The sequence below is a fragment of the Anser brachyrhynchus genome (assembly GCF_964034855.1).
Source record: "Anser brachyrhynchus genome assembly, chromosome: 1".
Lineage (NCBI taxonomy): Eukaryota > Metazoa > Chordata > Aves > Anseriformes > Anatidae > Anser > Anser brachyrhynchus.
The window spans coordinates 93,573,392-93,592,124 of record NC_137694.1 but is presented as its reverse complement, the minus strand read 5'-3'; the positions used below and the strand labels follow the sequence as shown (position 1 = coordinate 93,592,124).

At 40.0% G+C, this 18,733-nt stretch overlaps 1 protein-coding gene across 4 annotated transcripts in view; it reads right to left on the bottom strand.

The window, feature by feature from the left end:
- The window catches only part of CBLB (Cbl proto-oncogene B), a 137,300-nt gene extending 122,217 nt beyond the window's left edge, over nt 1-15,083 (bottom strand). For all 4 annotated transcript variants that reach the window (XM_080576532.1, XM_080576533.1, XM_080576534.1 and 1 more), the window contains exons 1-3: nt 14,599-15,083; nt 14,149-14,307; nt 4,777-5,027 (exon numbers count right to left, since the gene is read on the bottom strand). In XM_080576532.1, the coding sequence (XP_080432658.1) occupies nt 4,777-5,027; nt 14,149-14,295 (398 nt within the window). In that variant the 5' untranslated portion in view covers nt 14,296-14,307; nt 14,599-15,083. The remainder of the gene's footprint in view (nt 1-4,776; nt 5,028-14,148; nt 14,308-14,598) is intronic.
- Between the last annotated feature and the right edge of the window lie 3,650 nt (nt 15,084-18,733).

Sequence of the window (18,733 nt, the reverse complement as noted above, 5' to 3'; positions counted from 1 at the left end):
CAGAAAGTGGGACAGACCAGGTGATTCTCAGGTGTTAACAGCTTTCACCACAAGACCACAACTTCAAATCCAATCCACCTTCATGATAGTTATCATGCAACAGCTACCAAGTTATCTATGTGAGGCTGACCAATGGTCAAACCTGGCTCTTTGAAAAGAACCATTAACACTCTTTTCTGAATCTGTACTTCTATTTGTCAAATACTAAAACCATAAGCCAGAAGAATCTTAACTTGTCCAAAAAAAGTTGTCCTGAATTAAAAACACATCCTTCCTGATCCCTTTCTGAATCAACAAAGTCTCCTCTGTCTGGAGATACAAACAAGTTATGAGGCTACCTAAGCAATGAGCTTCCTAACTTCATGTAAGTAAAACAGCAACTTCGTGGTGCAAGAGGAGGCAATTCAGAGAAGGTTAAGCTACCTCTCGTTTACTATGGGACAAAAGTACCTTAATGGCTGTTGTTGCATTACAGCTGACACAACCAAAGGCCACGCTGATGGTTACCTTTGTAACTTGTTATCAAACCTGTACTTTCAGAATAAGGGGGAAAAGGACTAGAAGTTTCAGCAGTAGAAAGGTCTTTCCTGACAATGCTGTGTACTTTGATATGCCTGTTCAGGAAACTTGATTCAAGAACCTTAACTGATCTCAGCTGTCAATGCAGACTGAAGGAAGAGAAACGGAGTGCTTCCTAAACACACTACTGATTCACAGCTTCACACGGCAAGGGGCAACGTGAACAGCAAAAAAAGGAGAATCTGATCTATTACATAAACTACAGGTATAGGACCTCCCAAGAAGACAGCAAATATAAGAACTCTGTGCTACCAAAAATACTTAAGCAAGACATAATATCCTGAAGTGTGCAGTTTTAGACAGGATACCAAACAGCCAAATGAGCAAGGGAATTCAGACTTATACAGAAACAGGAGTGGTTTTGCAATCACCTTGAAGGACTTCCCTGAGTCTTCCCTACGTGCAACTCCTCCTTCTATTTCACCCCCAAACTAACCTCAGCTCTTCTAATCTTTTGATCTTTGTCCTGCCCACAACTTGAGAAATATTCATGTTTCATATTATTGTCCTCTTCCACGTCTGCAATGCCACTTAACACCAAGTAGCCAACAAATTCTGTTTGAACCAAGCAGCATTTAATAGATTCACAAAAATCAGCACACACATTGGCTTTATACGTTTCCTCTTGTCCTCACTTAAAGAACACTTAGCAGAAGGCAGGCAACATTAAAATAGACAATGAACAAGTTCCATCTCGAGATGCATCCATACAAGGACACAATTTACAGGTAAGAATAGGAAAGCTCACATTAGTCTCCCTTACTGAGAAAGGGTTTTGTTAGCTCTGAAGAGCCAAGTTTAGCAACTTGAATGAATCCAAATGTAATCTCCCCATTGCCCCTTTATTCCTCCTCTATTATTATTGTAACTTATGTGCCTGATTTCAACACCTGGCTAACATTTGCCTGAAAAAAATGCCAGCCTACAAAGTTTTTTATTTTTTCTGGATGTGTAATTCTGAAATGCAGAAGACAAATGGAAGTCTGGACTTCACAGAAATAATGTCTTCCAGCTTTAGTCTGCTTCCCAATAAACAAAGAAAAAAAAACAGACCCTCAAAGAAACAGAAAAGCCTTTTAAGAAAAGTAGATGTACCTGATTCAATAATCTTAATAATTATGTGTTAATAATCTTAAGAAATAAAATCTAACAAAAATCTTTAAACTACTTCACACATTGAAAAACTTCTATGCAGACTACATCTTGTAGTTTACACAATTTATTGAATACAATCTCTTACCTCATTAAGCAAGAGGATGTAATTTTAAATGAGACATCAAACCCAGAAGATAGATGCAATTCGTATACATTTAAAAATTAAAAAAAAAAGCAAACCATACTACCTCTGCTTAGCAAGATTCATCCTACAGAGTACAGAAAGATAGCACCAACCACTCAAACGGCTATCAAATGTATTTGACATGGAACGCAGAATAGAGAGGCAACACCTCTAACACCTCAGTGTAAGCTTTTGTTTTAGCCATTTGTATGTAAACTGGCTGTACACTACCTTTTTATTTTTTTTATCCACAGCACCTTTGAGAACTAAATCTCATGATAAATTTTTCACAAAAGACTAACCTCTGTCATGAGGGATAAGGCAAATAAAATAATATGTACGTTGGTGCTGGTTCCTAAATGTACCATCACCACAGAAGTTAAAAAATTATTCAATAATCTTAGCAGATTAAAAGTATATCAATCAAGAATACTAAGAGAATGCTTCCAAATGTAGCCTTTTTTTTTTTAATATATATTTTTTTCTCCACGATGACCTTTTTATCCAGCAACCACAGAGACACTAACAGAAAACAAAACAGGAAAGTGAGACTGAAAACCACAAAAATTGGTCAGGTGTCAATATATGAGAGGCTTTTGGTTTGTCTTTTTTTTTTTTTTTTTTTAAATTGACTATACTTCAATTTGACTGCCTTTTAAAAACATCTTGAAAAACACTTACTTAAATGGTTACCCTTACATTTGCATTATAAAGTAAACAGATAACCAACTTAGGTTAATGAAAACATATTTCAAAGCAAAGCAGCTAAAAAAAAAAGACAGCATCTTTTACCAACTTACAAGATTTAAAATGATCAAGTATGTCAAAGTACAGTAGAGGAAGCAGACAACCTAGTCACAAGGCTCAGCAAATGAATATACCTTGATTCAACTTAAAACTAGGACACGCGTACAGAGAAAACATCAGCAGTAAATAAGAAAGTGACACTTTTCAGATCACTGTAACTTACAAGGGCATGAGGCATGAACTGCTGGAAAAATGCTTCTGTTATTTTATGTTTTTGTTGTTTAAACATTCCAGCCCTTGTTTCTACTGCTGTGTCAGAATCCGGCTTGTAGAGGAAGTGCATCTAACTGTTTTAGCAAGGAAGACACATTTCTATTATATTCCCTTCCTCAAGCTTCAAACTCTTATCAGTCAGACAAAATAATGTATCACTTTCTGAAATACAAATTCAGAGAGCCTGAAAGTTACTGTGAATCATGGCACTCTGTTGCTATGTTTTAAAATCCCTCCTTTCCAAACACCTTACATGAATGGACCCAATGAGTGACAGTAACTAACTGTACCACCTTCAAAAACTGTTTGCTTCACAAAAGACATCCTTAAATCACCACTGTTACCCTTATGAAGAAACTGAAGTGGGAAACTGGAAAGAAGAAAACAACTCTATCTAGTAGATACAGTTACTGAGACACTGTTTTGAATGACTGTACAGTGCCTATGGCAGACTGTTTTTGCAAAAGTGACACTGAAACTGGTTTTAATTTATTGCTAACTGTAAGCAAAACCACAAGTAAATCTGGGTTTCATGCACCATAGGGAAGTCAAAATAAAACCTGTTTACATAATGCAGTCATTTATGTCAAATTTCCCTTACCATAAAAAGTTCTTATTTCCTTTGAAACACAATGACTTTTGTACATACAACAAATAGGTTATTAAAGGAAGACCCCATAGGCTCAGCACTGAACAATTCTTGCAGGAGTTCTGGTAACCACACATCTACAATGAAAGCATTCTTCTTCTTGCTTATGAATTCAAACACAAAAGAACATCCATCAAGATCTATACTCATCAATCAAATAGTTCAAACTGTACATTTTGTTCCTCTTAGGCAAATTGCTCTTCACAACTGAACAGTCTTTAAATACTTTTTAAAATAATTCCTTACATGTTAAGCAAGATTCATATAAGGAAGAATACCACAGTGTACTGAATAGCTATAATCATACCTAAAGGTCTGGAAGGAACTTACGTAAAAATCAAACATGACTGCAGTGACATTTACAACAATATAGACATTCCATTGCTTCTACCACCACTTTTACCAGCTATAAAACTATACTGCAACCCTGCCTGTAAGCTCAGGTGCAGAGAGATACAATTCTCCATTCCTTTTCTCTCCATTTTCCCTTCCATGACTTCCATGTCTCCTTTGAAAAGGGGAAACTGCAAACAGCGTCGCGTTTTCCATTTGACTAACTGCCACGCAACTGCTGTACCCCTTCCCAAAACAAAAAAGCAGATTTTGCACAAAAGTTCTTAAAATATTTTTAAAGTATTATGTAGTAATACCAAATCTTGAAAGCCTCTTTACTCACCACCAAACAGTACACAAAGTAGACATTAATCCTGGTTATTAAAATTGAATCACTGCAAATCAGGAATCCATTAGGTTTCTGAAAAGACTTCTCAGCACCAAACTAACATTATCATCACCTCATGCTAACATCACACAATATCTCAAAAACATGATTATCATTTTGTTCCATTTCACCACTCTGGAAAACTCTACGTCAATATCCATCATGGCTCCCACAGTTTTAACAAGTGGGCTACAGGGAGGTCAAGCTCAGACCAGATAACAGTCACTCACTCTCTGCCAGAGGAAAAACTACGTATTGTAAGGCCCTGCAAACAAGTAATTACAATGAAATGAATGTTTTATGAAGGAAATGCTCTTGGTTTTAAAGGTCGCAAAGTGACAGATAAGAGCACACAGTGGAACAAATCCAGCAAATTACTGTTTGACCTGCAGGGTCAATAAACCCAAACAATAAATATTTCTGCTCTTTAAATAATTAAAAATGTCAAAACACAATGGCAGCAGAAGAACATTGTTAAAAATATAGACAGGCCAGACAATCTACCTTATACTTAAATAGTTCACTTACCTGTCCTGTGACTGTTCCTCATACATTCTTTCTTTTCCTTCTTTGAAGAGTCTTATAGCCCGTTTCGATTTTTTCATGAGACTGTCAATGTAGATTTTAAAATATTCATTTTCACTGAGTTGTGCAAGTTTTTGGTTGTCATCATATTTGCTCAGTATAAGTCGCAAATGTTGATAAGTGTCTGGTAAAATGTCAAGTATGTAAGGTGGGCTGTTTTTGAGTTGAAGCTTTGGGTTTTGGCACAGTCTTACCTACAAGCAAAAACAAGTGAATTTTAAAAGACAAGAAATATGCTGGGGGAAAAAGTGATGTGACATCTTAAAATTCTGCAAGCATATTTCTCTAACCTTCAGGCACAAAGAATTAAATCCTATCTCAATTGTATTCCACAATATTCCAACATAGTCTCTAATGTCAAAGGATGTCAAATTTGACTTAATCCTGCCACATCTATAAAAAACAAACACACTTACTTATTATAGTTTGGGGGTCTCCTTTTAAAGTCAGAACATCTTTGCCTGTCCACTCTGTGCTAAGGAGAGTATTATCAAAACACAGTATGCAAGTGATGCCAAGAGCAGTAGTTCTGTACAGGTCTGTCTGCTGCAGATGAATTTCCCCATGGATTTTTGGTGTCGACTACGAACTGACCTTAAAATTTAGATTTTCATCAAAAGATGATTCTCTCTCTTCTTTCTCCAATAACGTAACTTTTTAAAACCCATAGGAATGTAAAGTTTGACAGTGCTACACCTATGAAGAGGATCTGAATGGGGCCAGAGGTTCAAAAGCTGTTCGCTAGGACAGACAGAAATTAAGCCACTCACAGATACTGTAAACTAGGAAATGAAATATTATAAACTCAACCTTTTCCACTTTATGGTTGTACTAGAAGATAACATCTTCATGAACTTGGAGTCAGCATCTTTCTAAATGGCACAAAATTCAATTGAACAATATATATCGCTTAAAAGAGTAAGCTTCAGATGAATTGAACACTTTTATTTGAAGCTAGTCTTCACTGGAAATGTTTCTGGGAGAAGAAGGTACTGTTTTTGTTTCCTGAACATAAGCATATTTAAAGTCATTATCTCCTGGCTACCTACCCTCTCTGGTAGTTTGTTTTGTAATCTTCTGTAGTAGAAAGTAAAGGAATCAAAACTAACAGATTTTGAGTGCTCAGCTAACACACTGCAGAGAAACACATTCTGCACATGTGTGTGCAGCTGTACATATGCAAACACTTAGAAAAAATTAAGTCCATGTGGCATAAAAGTTTTATAGGTATCATTTGGGGATCGCCACAGTATATATTAGTGACTTTGACATTCTTTTGAGGTAACTAACGAGGCTATAAAAACATCTTAATACTGCCGAAAGCAGACTCCTATTTCTACTAATGTATCAACTTGAAAAAAGTGTATGGTTTTGAGCACTTCCAGGGGGGAAAAAAAAAAAAACTTGTTTCATATAACATACATCCCTCTGTAAACTCAAAGCTATATTGCTAACCCCTCCCCCAATTTCTAGATCTACACCATTAAAAAATTCACCGACTTTAGACCTTCATGCATGACAAGCAGCAAAGTAAACACAATTGTTTCTTTCTCTGAATGAAACATACACAAAACACATCAGTCAAGGAAAGTTAGGGGACTGTGATCATGGTTGTGGAGATAGGAGAGTGGATGAAAGTCAAGCACTAACAAGTTTAAAAAAATGTCTAGCAATTATTAGAACAGTGCAAGCTCGTAAGTTCTATAGAAACATTAATGCCATTCAAAGAAAGTATTTAAAACATGACTTTCGCAACAGCCCCCCTTCCTTTTACTGATTCATTGTTACTTCAATAATTTATATTACTCTTTCACATACTAGATCAAGTAATGGATCAGGAACCCATCTGATGTATTGTAAAACAGACAGTCCTTCCCACAGAGAAATTTAATCTCAGTAGGAAACAGAAAGACAGCAGATGGATACAGGCAAATATGAGGACACAAACGCAACAGTTCATGCTAAAGAGTGGCTCAGTGCGCTAGTGGGTCCTAAGTATTCCTAGAGAAAACAGCAAAGAAAAGCTTCAAGGCAAACTCTACAATAATTTAAGTGGGTCATAACGAAATTCCTCCTAAGATGGAGAGGAAGCTGGAAGGAAATAAAAAGAAGTAAAGCATAAAGATGTTTGGTAAACTCATGAGTGGCTGATGAAGCCTGGAGCTGCAAACCACAACTGCAAGAGCAAAACAGCAAGAGACTTTGAAAATAAGTTGTTTCTGTTTAACATGATAAAGAAAATGCTAGCAGAATAAAAGACAACAGAGTGCAAATTGTGAGTTAGCAGATGCCCAGAGCAGCATTCTCAACGAATATAGGTTGGATACGATGGCATTCTTTAAAGGTCAGAAAAAGAAAGCTGAATGGATGAGAGTTTTAGGACAATGGATGGATAAAGAAGGTTATCTTTGTCCATGAATCACATCTCAATCTGAAGGAATCAGATACAACTTTAAAAATAACAGTTCTAGTGAATGGGCTGCCTGCATGAGGGCAGGATGGTACTGTTACCCCAGAGATCAAGAAATGAACTAAAAAGAGAGACTTAAAAAGGAGATTAAATACTTTTTTTTTTTAATGCTGAAATTAAGCTGACAGAATTCTTCAAGGAGATTTCAGAATCATAAGCAAAGAATTTCACCTGTGCAGACAGATCTGAAAATCATACATGCAGAGACACACGTTTCTTTTTGTAGAAGAGTTAGAAAAGAAGAACTGGTATCCCAAAGACAGAAGCGAAAAATTTCCAGAGAAAAATTTTTGAAAATTGCACACCTTTTTCATGTGAACCTGCATTCTCTGTGATTTAGTGAAAATATGAATCAATAAAGATTGACATTCTCCCAAAGCAAACTACAGGTGCCATCAATCAATATCCCTGATTAGGTGTTACAACTTTCTGGAGCAACAGCACAATGTAGAAAAAAGCAGCTTAAAAGAGGAAAATATTTATTCAGGAAAAAAAGTCAGCAATGAGAACAGACTACAAGCTGAGAAGGATGCAATCATTTTTAATTGCTTATTTATCCTCACTTTTTTTAAACCTCATGATCAAGGAATTAACTCTCTTTCTGAAGTCTTTCTTTTCAATCAGATGCATTAACAAGTAGAATATGAATGGTTTTGTATACACTAGAACTACCATTAAAAATATTAAAACAGGAATGAGCAAATCGCTTATGGTGGTTTTTGCGTTTTCAATAGTCTGTCCGTTCAACCATACAAAAGGACTACCCAGTTAAAATGAAGAATTAGTTTCCCTTTCAGATGTTCTAAAAAGTCTTCTTCAGTCCAGTGACATTAGTCACACAGCACAACAGGATCCTGTGGTCATCATGGTTTACCAGGCTTCACCTTCTGCTCAATTTACAGAGATAAATGCAGAACATTACTAGAAACCTAAACTCCTGAATAAGCCTTTAGGAAAGCTGCACGAAAATTTGTCTATAGGACAACTCAATTAGTTGTATGCATTCTCAGTGGAAGGAAAAGGGAAAAAAAAAAAAAAAAAGCTAATGTGTAGTTAAAGTCAGTGGTCCATTGAAGTAGCACAAGGCTTTTATAGAGCACACAAGGTTTCAGTCCAAAGGAAGTAAGTTTGTAAAGAGATGGCTGGTAAACCATATGGTTTCCAGAGTCAGGATGTCCTGACACGTACCACAGCAGTTCACAATTATAAGCAAGCAAAAAGAAATGACAACTGCTGACGCAAAAGATTTACCAATCCACCAGAAGTGGCATACATACCTTTCTTCAAAAGAAAACAGAATTCAAAACAAAGAAACAAAAATAAAAGTCCCCATACTACATTTTACAAAGCAGTCCTCACCAACACTTCAGCAGCGGACATGAATCATATCACTGTGTGATTTGTGTATTGTTATGACTGGAAGTAAGCATGTATATATTTAGCAAGCACTCTGTCTAAAAAATGAATAGCAATCAGTAAGTTACTAAGAAATGTCTCTCATTGAGGTAAACTGAGAAAGGTTAAGCTTCTTCCACTATCTCAGGGTAAATCCAAGTCTTACTCCAGAACCACATAAACAACAGAGTGCAATTCTGTTTATGAGTAACTAGGGGATTATCCTGATCTACCAGTAACAGACTTAGCTCAAGAACTTCCAGACAAGCTTACTCTAGTCCCTATGGGGAAAAAAACAAAAACTCTCTTCCTCCCAAAAACACAAAAGAAACACCACTACTCTTAAAATTTTGAAGACATTTGACTGAAGTTACAAGGCATTGTTCCATAGCATCTTCAGGTATGAGTAATGGATAGGACTTGTATTTAGAGGATTGATTTCTTACAGAAAACTGTACCTTCTATCCACTTTTATAGCAAACAATAAAGTTGAAGGCCCTGGACTAGTTAGACAAAAGAACTTTTGTTCAAGCCCCAGCACAATCTGTTTAAACACCTAACGCAGGTCAAAGACAATACAAGGAAAGCAACACAGCTACAACAGAGCATCTAGTGAGTACAACATCCGCTAAACACTGTTTTCAGCTGCAGTGAATGGACTACAACAATCGCAGCATCAGTGCTCGCAGACTTCCAAAATTACACCTTGAAAACCTCTAACTAGTATATTCTGCCATGCAGTACAAAAAAAGTCAAAGTATTAAGAATGTTTTGAAATAACACAGCATAAAAGTAGCTCTACAGTAAGACACCATAACAATTCTCCAGAAAACCACAACACACAATGCTACGGACAGTGAATTCCAAAAAACGTAATGAGGGAGGTGCTAATCAGGACAATGAATGAAATGTGAGCATGACGCTCCTTCACTGTATAGCCCTCTGCCAGAAATTACATTAACTGCAATGACTTTTTTTTTCTCCCCACAGAAATGTTCCTCTGAAAGAAGCCTTCTCATCAAAATATAACTAGCGGTGACCAATCACTAAACTTTTCAGCTGAGAAAACAGCAAGTGCTTGTTCAACAGCTACCACACCACAACTGCACTGTATGTTTCCACACCTGAGAAATACGCAGTTACAATGCTGATGCTACATACACCCAAGGACACCTGACTTTGGAGGGTCATTTATACTTTTGTTAGGAAGTGAGAAGCTTCCATTTCTCCATTTAAATTCTTTTCCACAAACATTCTATGCAGACATAAAACTTCCTATCAACTTCAACCAGGTAATACACTGAAGAATACCATGGTTATGACCGATAATTGTCTTTCCTAGATCCTTTGTGGAACTATGACTTTTAAGCAACTTGCAAGGTTGCATATTAATGTAACAATTACATTAAGTGTTTCAAAGCATCACCCATCAGCACAGGGTTTCAAGCTGTTGAACTGTGCTCTGTATACTCATTTACATGCTGCTGAAAACTTGTATGCTGTCAATGTAAAAGAAAACTACACTACTTACTAAGTTACAGAGGCAATACATCTTTTACTCACCAAGTCAACAGGATGAGCTTTGGAGATGCGCTCTAATTTGCTCTTAGAAAATTATTAAAATAGCAAATCAAACTGCCATCCCCATTTACTATGTCAAACAAAATGGTGGGCTATGATAAAGCACTCAAACAGTTTATACAACTGTTAATCTGAGTAGAAAACAATTATTTTCAGACCCAATGTGTAAGAGTATTGAAAAGTGAAAGTTACTATAATATTCTGATTTAAAACAACAACAACAACAAAACAACTGTTCAGAACATGTCACAATTTTACTGGCTTAAAATCTACCATAGTAAAATGTGCATAAAAGTACTGCCAAGTCTAAATAGCCAGAGCAGCAAATTAACTGAACTACACCCATGTTTATATAATAGACATTTTCTCTCAAAGTTGCTCCCAAGATAACCATCATCTTCTAGTAGTAATGCACTGCTAGCTTCTAGGTTTTAAAATCATTAGGTTTAGAATCTTAAAAAAAATGTTCCATGTAATTTATGCATAGTTTAAAGGAAGAGTTATTTGTTAAGAACATTATTTACAGAATATGAACTTTCAAAAATACAGAGCATTTTTAAAAGTAGTGATTGGCTTGCCAGAAGTTCAAAGATGTATGATTGACTTGCATATACAATGCTAGCACTGGAAAGCAGGGCTAGCCTTCTAAACCATAAGAGGAATATCATCCTTTGCGTTGCAAAGGAATTAAAATATTTTTGTTTCTTAAGCTAAAGCTTATCCATGAGAAAAAGAACAGAGAAACTGGACATTAAATGCTAACAGCTGATGCCCCTCAGTTAGCATTGTAAACTCATTGTAAAAAGCCATACCAGTAAACCTCAAAAAGTAGAGATCCCAATGGATTAGGAATAAAAGGGAGATGTAAGTAGAAGGTATAAAGAAAAAAAGCAAATTCACTGCTTACTTACAACATGGGGATTTTTTTTTTTTTATTCCCCACAAGTATGTTGTTTACAGCAGCCTTTACTAACAGGACACTAACCAGGAGCAGTACCTCAATATTCTGTCCTGCTAAAGAACTCCCAAAATCTACACACTTGATTTTTTTATTTTTTTTTTTTTTTTAACTGGTAACGGAAGTTGGAAGAGCCAACTTCAGTGGAACTGCAGCCTTCTGCTTGTTCTTACAGCCGAAGCATCAGCCCATGAAAAACAAACACTAACATGAAGCTTTAACAATTTCAAGGCATGACATATTACCAGTTCTGCACACACAAGTTTGTATGGTATTTAAGTAGCCAGAGCTTTTGCATACACCTTAAAACCTGTCGAGTTCTTATAAAATAGTGATATTTGTAGCCTTGGTGTTAATCCTTTATTGTTGAAAGCAAGTAATCCATACAGGTAACACCACCTGCCAACAGAGGAAAGAAGCACAAAGCAAGAAAGGAAAGGTACAGAAAGGTACAGGTAGGAAAGAAAGGTAAACTGGGAAAGACTGAGCTCTTTTCCCAGCTTTTAAGAACTCTCTTGTTTCACCCTTTGGTCAAAGTAATAGCTTTACATGTTTCCATCCTCCCTTTCACTCGCATCTTTAGAAGGCAGAAAACTTTAGCTACCTAACTGCAGCAAAACGATGGTTACCACAGCTACTATTGGTAAAGAACAAACCAGAATGATGACTGTTATTACAACTAGCAAAACAGACCTCAAAGCTACAATCCTACCTTGGGTGGCACCCCGCTGGCTTTGAGTAGCCTACCGCCTTCACCAGGTATTAATTTTATCAGTGAACCACCACAGACACCAGTCATCGGACACGGTCCAGAAATGGGATTTGAAGCAACAGTCGATCGAGCAGGTTTCTATTTCTGATTTTAATCCCTGGTTTTGATTTAGGCAAAGGATAAAATGACCTTCCTGTGTCTCCTGCCACATAAGGCTGAGACTTAAATTTGTTTGCCAACATATTCAATTTGTTCAAACATCCTTTCACTATAAGTACCAAATGCTAAAAACTCAAACAGAAAGCTACGGCATTCTCACACTATGACATCATCCTGTCTGGTATACTTTAATATAATTTGGAAATTAAATTTGATTAACTGAGAGCAGCTTAAAGAGGATACATTAAAGATCCAAATTGAGGACACTTATCCGTAAAATGAAAAAAAAAGAACAGCACAATGTCCAGCCCTTCCAGTGAATTCTACAGAACAGGCCTTACTGGCTGTTCCGATGCTCTGTCTTAATAGCAACAAATAAAGTTATCCCACAATGGATGAGTAAAAGCAATCCACAAGTCCAAGATTTGCTGGTATCTGTGGATATATAAACAAACCAGAGTCAATCTTACCATATAGACTTGTAAATGGACTGACACAGGGCAGAAATTAAGCTGTACATTCCCCACGTGGTTTCAGCAATGACAAAACAGATTCCAGGTTTCCTGAAAACTTCCTTCTACTGAAGAACAGTGCCTGCTTCCAAGTGTTTATAATTGCACTTCTCATTACAAGATACTCACTGCTTACAGCATCCTGATCACTAATAGTGAAATGTCAACAAAGTCTCTGTGATAATAAAGTCATCTCTGTGATCAGAGAATCATTAAGGTTGGAAAAGGCCTTCAAGATCATCTGGTCCAACTGTCTCCCTATTGCTAATATCACCCATTAGACCATGTCCCTAAGCACCACATCCAACCTTTCCTTAAACATCCCCAGGGACGGATGATTCATACAATATCACTTCTATGAAGGCTGGTTTTTAAGTTTATAATTATCCTCAGAAGTTGTGGTAGAAATACAAATGCAATTCTTGGAGCATCAACAAGAAGAGCGTATGAGAACTCAATCAAACACTTTGAAATTACCTTGTCAAGGCACGTTACATTAAATTAAATATCTCCAGAACATCAGAGTAACTTCTGACAAACTTTAAGACATGTTAAACATCCACGTTGTACAAGAGCCACAGGAAAAGCAAATGGTTACACTAATTCATGGAGAATCACTGAGTTAAGAAGTCATAACTCTTGATATACGGACCCAAGGCTAACAGGTAGCGTTCTTCACTCTCCAGCAGTTTCAAGAGGAAGCTGTCAAGTATCACTCACATGCAAAACAGAGCAACTGTGCGCCCTGAACAGTTATCTGTATTATAATCAGACTATTCCTACCCTTGGTAAGAAGCTCTCCTAGCTAATCTACAGCTATCTGTCATCTTGTATAATTCTAAATAAAATTTATCAGGCTGGTCCAGAGACCTAGGAGAAGTTCTAGAAAACTATACTCCCACTTCCTGAAAAATAAGTTTCAGTACAGTATACATCTGGTTTCAAAATGAAAATTAAAAGTAGTAAAAATTCACTGAAATGCAGAACACGCTTAAAAGGTAGGTGTGCGTACAAATCTGTTTACTAAACTGACAAGAGTGACATCCCCCAGTCCCCACGCACATTCCTAAAAGCACAAACGTATCTATGCTACCATCATGAGCATGTCTCACAGGACGATTAGCTTAGCTGAAGTTTCATGCTTCAGAGGTCTTGTTTGCAGACTAACAATGTGATCCAACACGAAAAACACAGTGTGTGATTACAAGACTAAGTTAAGCAGTTTTTCATTAGGACAGCTCAGCTTTTCAAGTTTGAGTCATTTTAAAGGATCTGAAAATAACAATAGCCTAAGGCAAACACACATATTTGTTTTCCTGACACAAACCAAGATTAAAAAAAAAGAAAAAGCATAGCCGGAGGCCACAGGGAAAAAAATAAAATAAATAAAGGCAGGCAAATGGTGCTTGAAGAACCTAAAACACAAGTCCCCTCGCTTCCCGAGGGGCACAGCGTATAGCTAGCGAAGCTGCAGGATGATGCAGTCCCCCCATGTGTAGCGATCTGAGCAGCCCCCCTCTTCGCTCACCACTTTGTCCATGAGCTTCCAGGTCTTCTCCACAGTCCTCCGGTCGGCGGCTGCCTGCTTGGGGGGGCCCACAGCATCCTGGATGGCGTCGATGAAGCCCAGGATCCGTCCCTTGCGCGGGTTGCGGCCGTTCTGGGAGTTGGCCATGGGGGAGCCGAGCTGGACGCGGGGACAGACAGACAGAGGCTCCCTCACAAGGTGCCCCGAAAGGAGCCACCGCCGAGGTGACGCGAGGCGAGGCAGAAGGGCAAGCCCGCGGGCACGTCGAGCACCGGGCTCAACTTTTCGCCACCCCCCCGGGCTGAGCTGAAGCCGGCAGGAGGGAGCCCGGCGCTACCTCAGCACCCACGGGCGCTCGGGGGGAGCCCCCCTACCTCCTCCCCGGGGTCCCCCCCAGGCACCTGCCCCTGGAGGAAGCCGAGCGGACGGACAGGCGGATAGGATACGTACGGAGCAACACGGCGAGGCTCCCTACAACGAGGGGGAGCCGCCGAGAAGGAGGGGGGGGGTCAGCCGCTCCGCGCCCCCCGCCCTCCACCCGAGGCGTCTCGTCGGACGAGGCTGTCCTTCCTCCCTCCTCCTCCTCCTCGTCCTCCAGCGGCGGCAGCGGGCTTCACCGCCCCAGGAGGCAGGCGGGGCGCATCCCGCGCCGCCCCGGCCCTTGTCGCCGATCGCCGCCGCCGCCGCCACTCGCGATCGCGGCGCTGCCCCCGCGGGACTCAGCCCCGCAGGGAAGCCGGGTGTGGGGCGCGAGTGGAGCCGGCGTCCTGCGGGCACATGCGGGCTCGGAGAGACAGGGACGCTGCGCGGCTGTGCTGCAGCGCGGCTCGCAGCCCCGGGCGGGCTGCGCTCGCCCCTCACTCCTACGAAGTGAGGCTGGCGGCCGCGGCCCCGCTCCCGCTCCCTCCCCCGCCCCGCGGCGCTCTGGCGGCTGCCCCTCCCCTCGCAACATGGCCGCCCCTCCCCTCGCAACATGGCCGCCCCTCCCCTCGCGGCACGCCCGCCGCGGACAGAGGGAGCGGGGCCGGGCCAGCGGCGGCTCCGCACCGCTCCGCCTCTGCCTGACGTGGCAGGCGGCAAATGAGCGTGAAGCCGGGCGGGAGCCGGGAGGGGTTGGGAGTGATGGGGGAAATGGCCAGTGGTCGAGGTGGAGGGGAGGGGGACGGAGCTTCCTGTCCTGCCCCTGAGGGGGCGGCTGGAGGCCGGCGCGGGGTGGGAAGTGGGTGAGGGGGGCTTGGAGGGGCATCGGACGGGCTCCCTCTCGCCGAAGTGTGTTAAAACACAGGGGTCTTTCATGCTGCCTTTAGGGCTTCTTTCACTCTGCGCCTCTCTTTCACGCTCCTGAGGCTTGTTTTGGTTCGGTCTTGCGGCCGAAAAGAGCAGGAACTTGTGTTCCTTTTGTACGTCTGGTTTCTCTTCCCGTCTTGTGAGAGAGCAGGAGGTCTGCTCTTCGGCCAGTGCTGACATTTCTTCTATTAAAATGGGCTGGAGAGCTGCCAAGGGCATTGGGGGCTGTAACGTTTGCAGTGCAGTCCTGAGAGGCGATGAGCAAAAGTGCAAAAACTTCCCCGTGTCTATTTTGATGTCTTTCTTTGGGGATATAGTAAACATAAACCCAACTGACCTAACGTTACACTTCTGTCTAGGGGCAAATTTTCCTCTAGATTCTTTATATTCCCTGTGAAAGTTGGAGAGGAAAAAGTGAAGATTAACTGCACAGGGTGGGAGACAGTAGATTTCAGATCCCTTTGAAGACCTTCCAGGGCGTAATTATGCTTTGTGAGTGTTAATGTTATAATTAATTACCATACGGAGAAACTAAAATAAAGCACTTTAAGACTCCAAGGTTATTTTATGAAGACAATAATTTTAAAGAGTGCTTTTAAATTTCAGTTTTCTGAATGTCAGCAATTATGTTCTTTTAATAGTAATTTTGTGAAGACTCAGAAATAACCATTTTTCTTTTTTTCTTCCTAATCCTTGATTTATAGTAAAATAGGAGTCCAAAAAGCAATAGAAATGGGTGTAGAGTGTTTCAGTGTTCCTTTTATTTATAATGTCATTTACAGGTATTTTTGTGCTTGTACTTTTCTATTGGTTTAAAATCTAAGTTGTTAACGTGGGCACACACACAACAATAAAATCACATCAGTAACATCCTCAAAGGTCATTGTTCCTCTTTAGCTTTAAAATACGAATTGGCAGGTACTTGGCTTAAGTGGGTTGGAAGCTTCTCATTTCACTGGAGGCGCTGTAAATTATTCTCTTTCCTATGTTGATTTAAATGTTGGTTTAAAACTCTTCTCTGGCAGCTCTCCCTATCCTTTTTTTCGTTTGGAGCTCTGTTCGCGTAAGATGAGGTTGGTAGTGACTGCTCTTCATTTTGCTCTATCTTGGTTGTGGATAAATCAAATGATTTAACACTTTTTCTGAGCTTCTTAAATCTTTACTTCTTTTTGTTGATTGTTTTGCTTTCATTGTTTTCATGTCATTCTCTTCACATTCCATGCACTGCCAAGAGCTATGATCTGTGAGTTGGCCTTGGTAGCTGTACGGGGCTGAGTCATGTTGTCTTGCAGTTCATCTGAGTGCAGAGCCAGCAGGAATAAGCAGCTTGGTTTCCTGCATCCCTCTGTGTGTGTGTTGTGTTATTAAGTGAATAGCCAGCTGTGTTACAGAAGCAGGCGGTTTTCAAATGGACTTTTTTTCATTGTCTGTGCTGCATGGTACGCACAGGTATTCTGGGAAATAGAGTCCTCAGCGGGTCACGTGAATTTATGTTGGAAGCAAGCCAGCAGGGAAAGAGGTTGAAAGAAATACCTGCAGCTTCAGCATCAGGCGTGTTAAAGATGAGCCAGACTTTCGTGTGCTGTACCGTGAAAGGGCTAGAAGACACAGCATTGCCTTTGTGGTTTCAAATGCGCAGAGTGAAGGGACCATTTGATAGAAGACAGCTGAGAAGAAAAGACTGGGAGAGGAGGAGCAAACAGCTGCTGTGTTTGAAGTTCAAGGGATGCGCTTGTTAGCGTTGGAGAATGCAAGGACGTGACTTGTCGGCCGGATCTGTGGGGTGCCTGAGGATAAAAGGCACTTGAAAGGGTGGTGGCTGAAGGCACTGGCCAGCTGGGTTGTTTTGATGCTGGCCAATTGCAGTATGTTGATGTAGCCATCCAGAAGGGCATGTGAGAGGGTAATCCCTACTGCTCAGCTTTGTGCAATTTAGTAGTTTAAATTAAGAAGCTAGTCTGCTGTGTGCAAATCTATTGAAAGACCACAAAAAGACAACAAGGTGATTCAAAGCAGAAACCTGAATCAGATACTTTGAATCTTGGTGGGAAAGAGAGTTTTTCTGTTCAGGCTAAGTGGAAGGGGCCTAGGAAAGTTTGATAGCTAATTAAGGCTCCCAAGTTTAGTACATACATTCAAATGCCTCCACGGTTCTCTCTTAATCATGAGTGATCTGACACAATTTTTATTTTACCTGTTAATATTCTGAAGAATATAGCAGTTTAGATCTGGTGCTTGTAAGTATTTTAATCACTATATAAGAGCACAATCAGTTTTTTACAATCAGTTAACTGTTTTTTTGGTTTTTTTTTTTTTTGCTCTGCTGGTCACTCATTCCTCTGGAGTGGTTAGGTTGAATGAAGCTTTGCTCCTCTTGAATGAAATTCGTCAAAGCCATCGACAATAGTTGGAAGCGAGAGAGATGTTTTGTTGTTTTTTGTTCGCCAGACATTAAAATATTGATTTTTATCTGCAGTCGCTCAATGTATGTGGTTTGGAAGCTGTCTTCATTTGTATGTTTTCTATTGCCCCATTCAAAGTGAGTTTGCCAAAATATGCAGAAACATAAGAACAAGGAAGAGGTCGGATGTAGGTTTTACTTACAGCCACCTAAATAAGATAAAGTATTGCCATCATACATAATATAATTTTAAAAGGTTAATACAGTATGCGCTATGCTAAGTGCTGTGGTAGCAATGCTTATAAAAGCTTAGGTCAGCTATTTCAAAACTTGAATGTGGAATGGCCTCTCGCTCATTGTGATACGATACCCTGGGTATCCCAGCATCCTTAAATTTTCAGTCACCACTTGGTATGTTGATTGGATGCATACAGTGTTACGAAAAGATGACTTTTTGAAGGGATGTAGCCTCTTCAGTGTACTGGTGGATGGCCTTTTAATGGCTGGACTTGGACAGGGTGATGCTCTTTGCAGGGTGTGCGGTGCCCCAGCAGAAAGCATCTGCTCTCCCTTTGCAAGGAAGCTGAGGCTCCAAGGGCTTCTGGAACTCGCTATTGTTTTGCTGCCTGACACCCATCTGCTCTGTATAAAAACAAAATAAACAAAAAAGGTGCACACAAAGCCAGTAACAACATATACCTTTTAAGTTTCAGGGCTATTTGCATATGTACGTTTTATTTAGTGCATCCTAGAAATGTGCAAGTCCTTATATGTGACCCCTGCACTCCCTACCCCATTATCCAGTTATTACAGTAGTTACCTGCAATAACTGCTAGGAATATTAAAATGGATCAAATGGAAAATCCTTTCATGCCACTGTTTTACAATGCTCTCAAG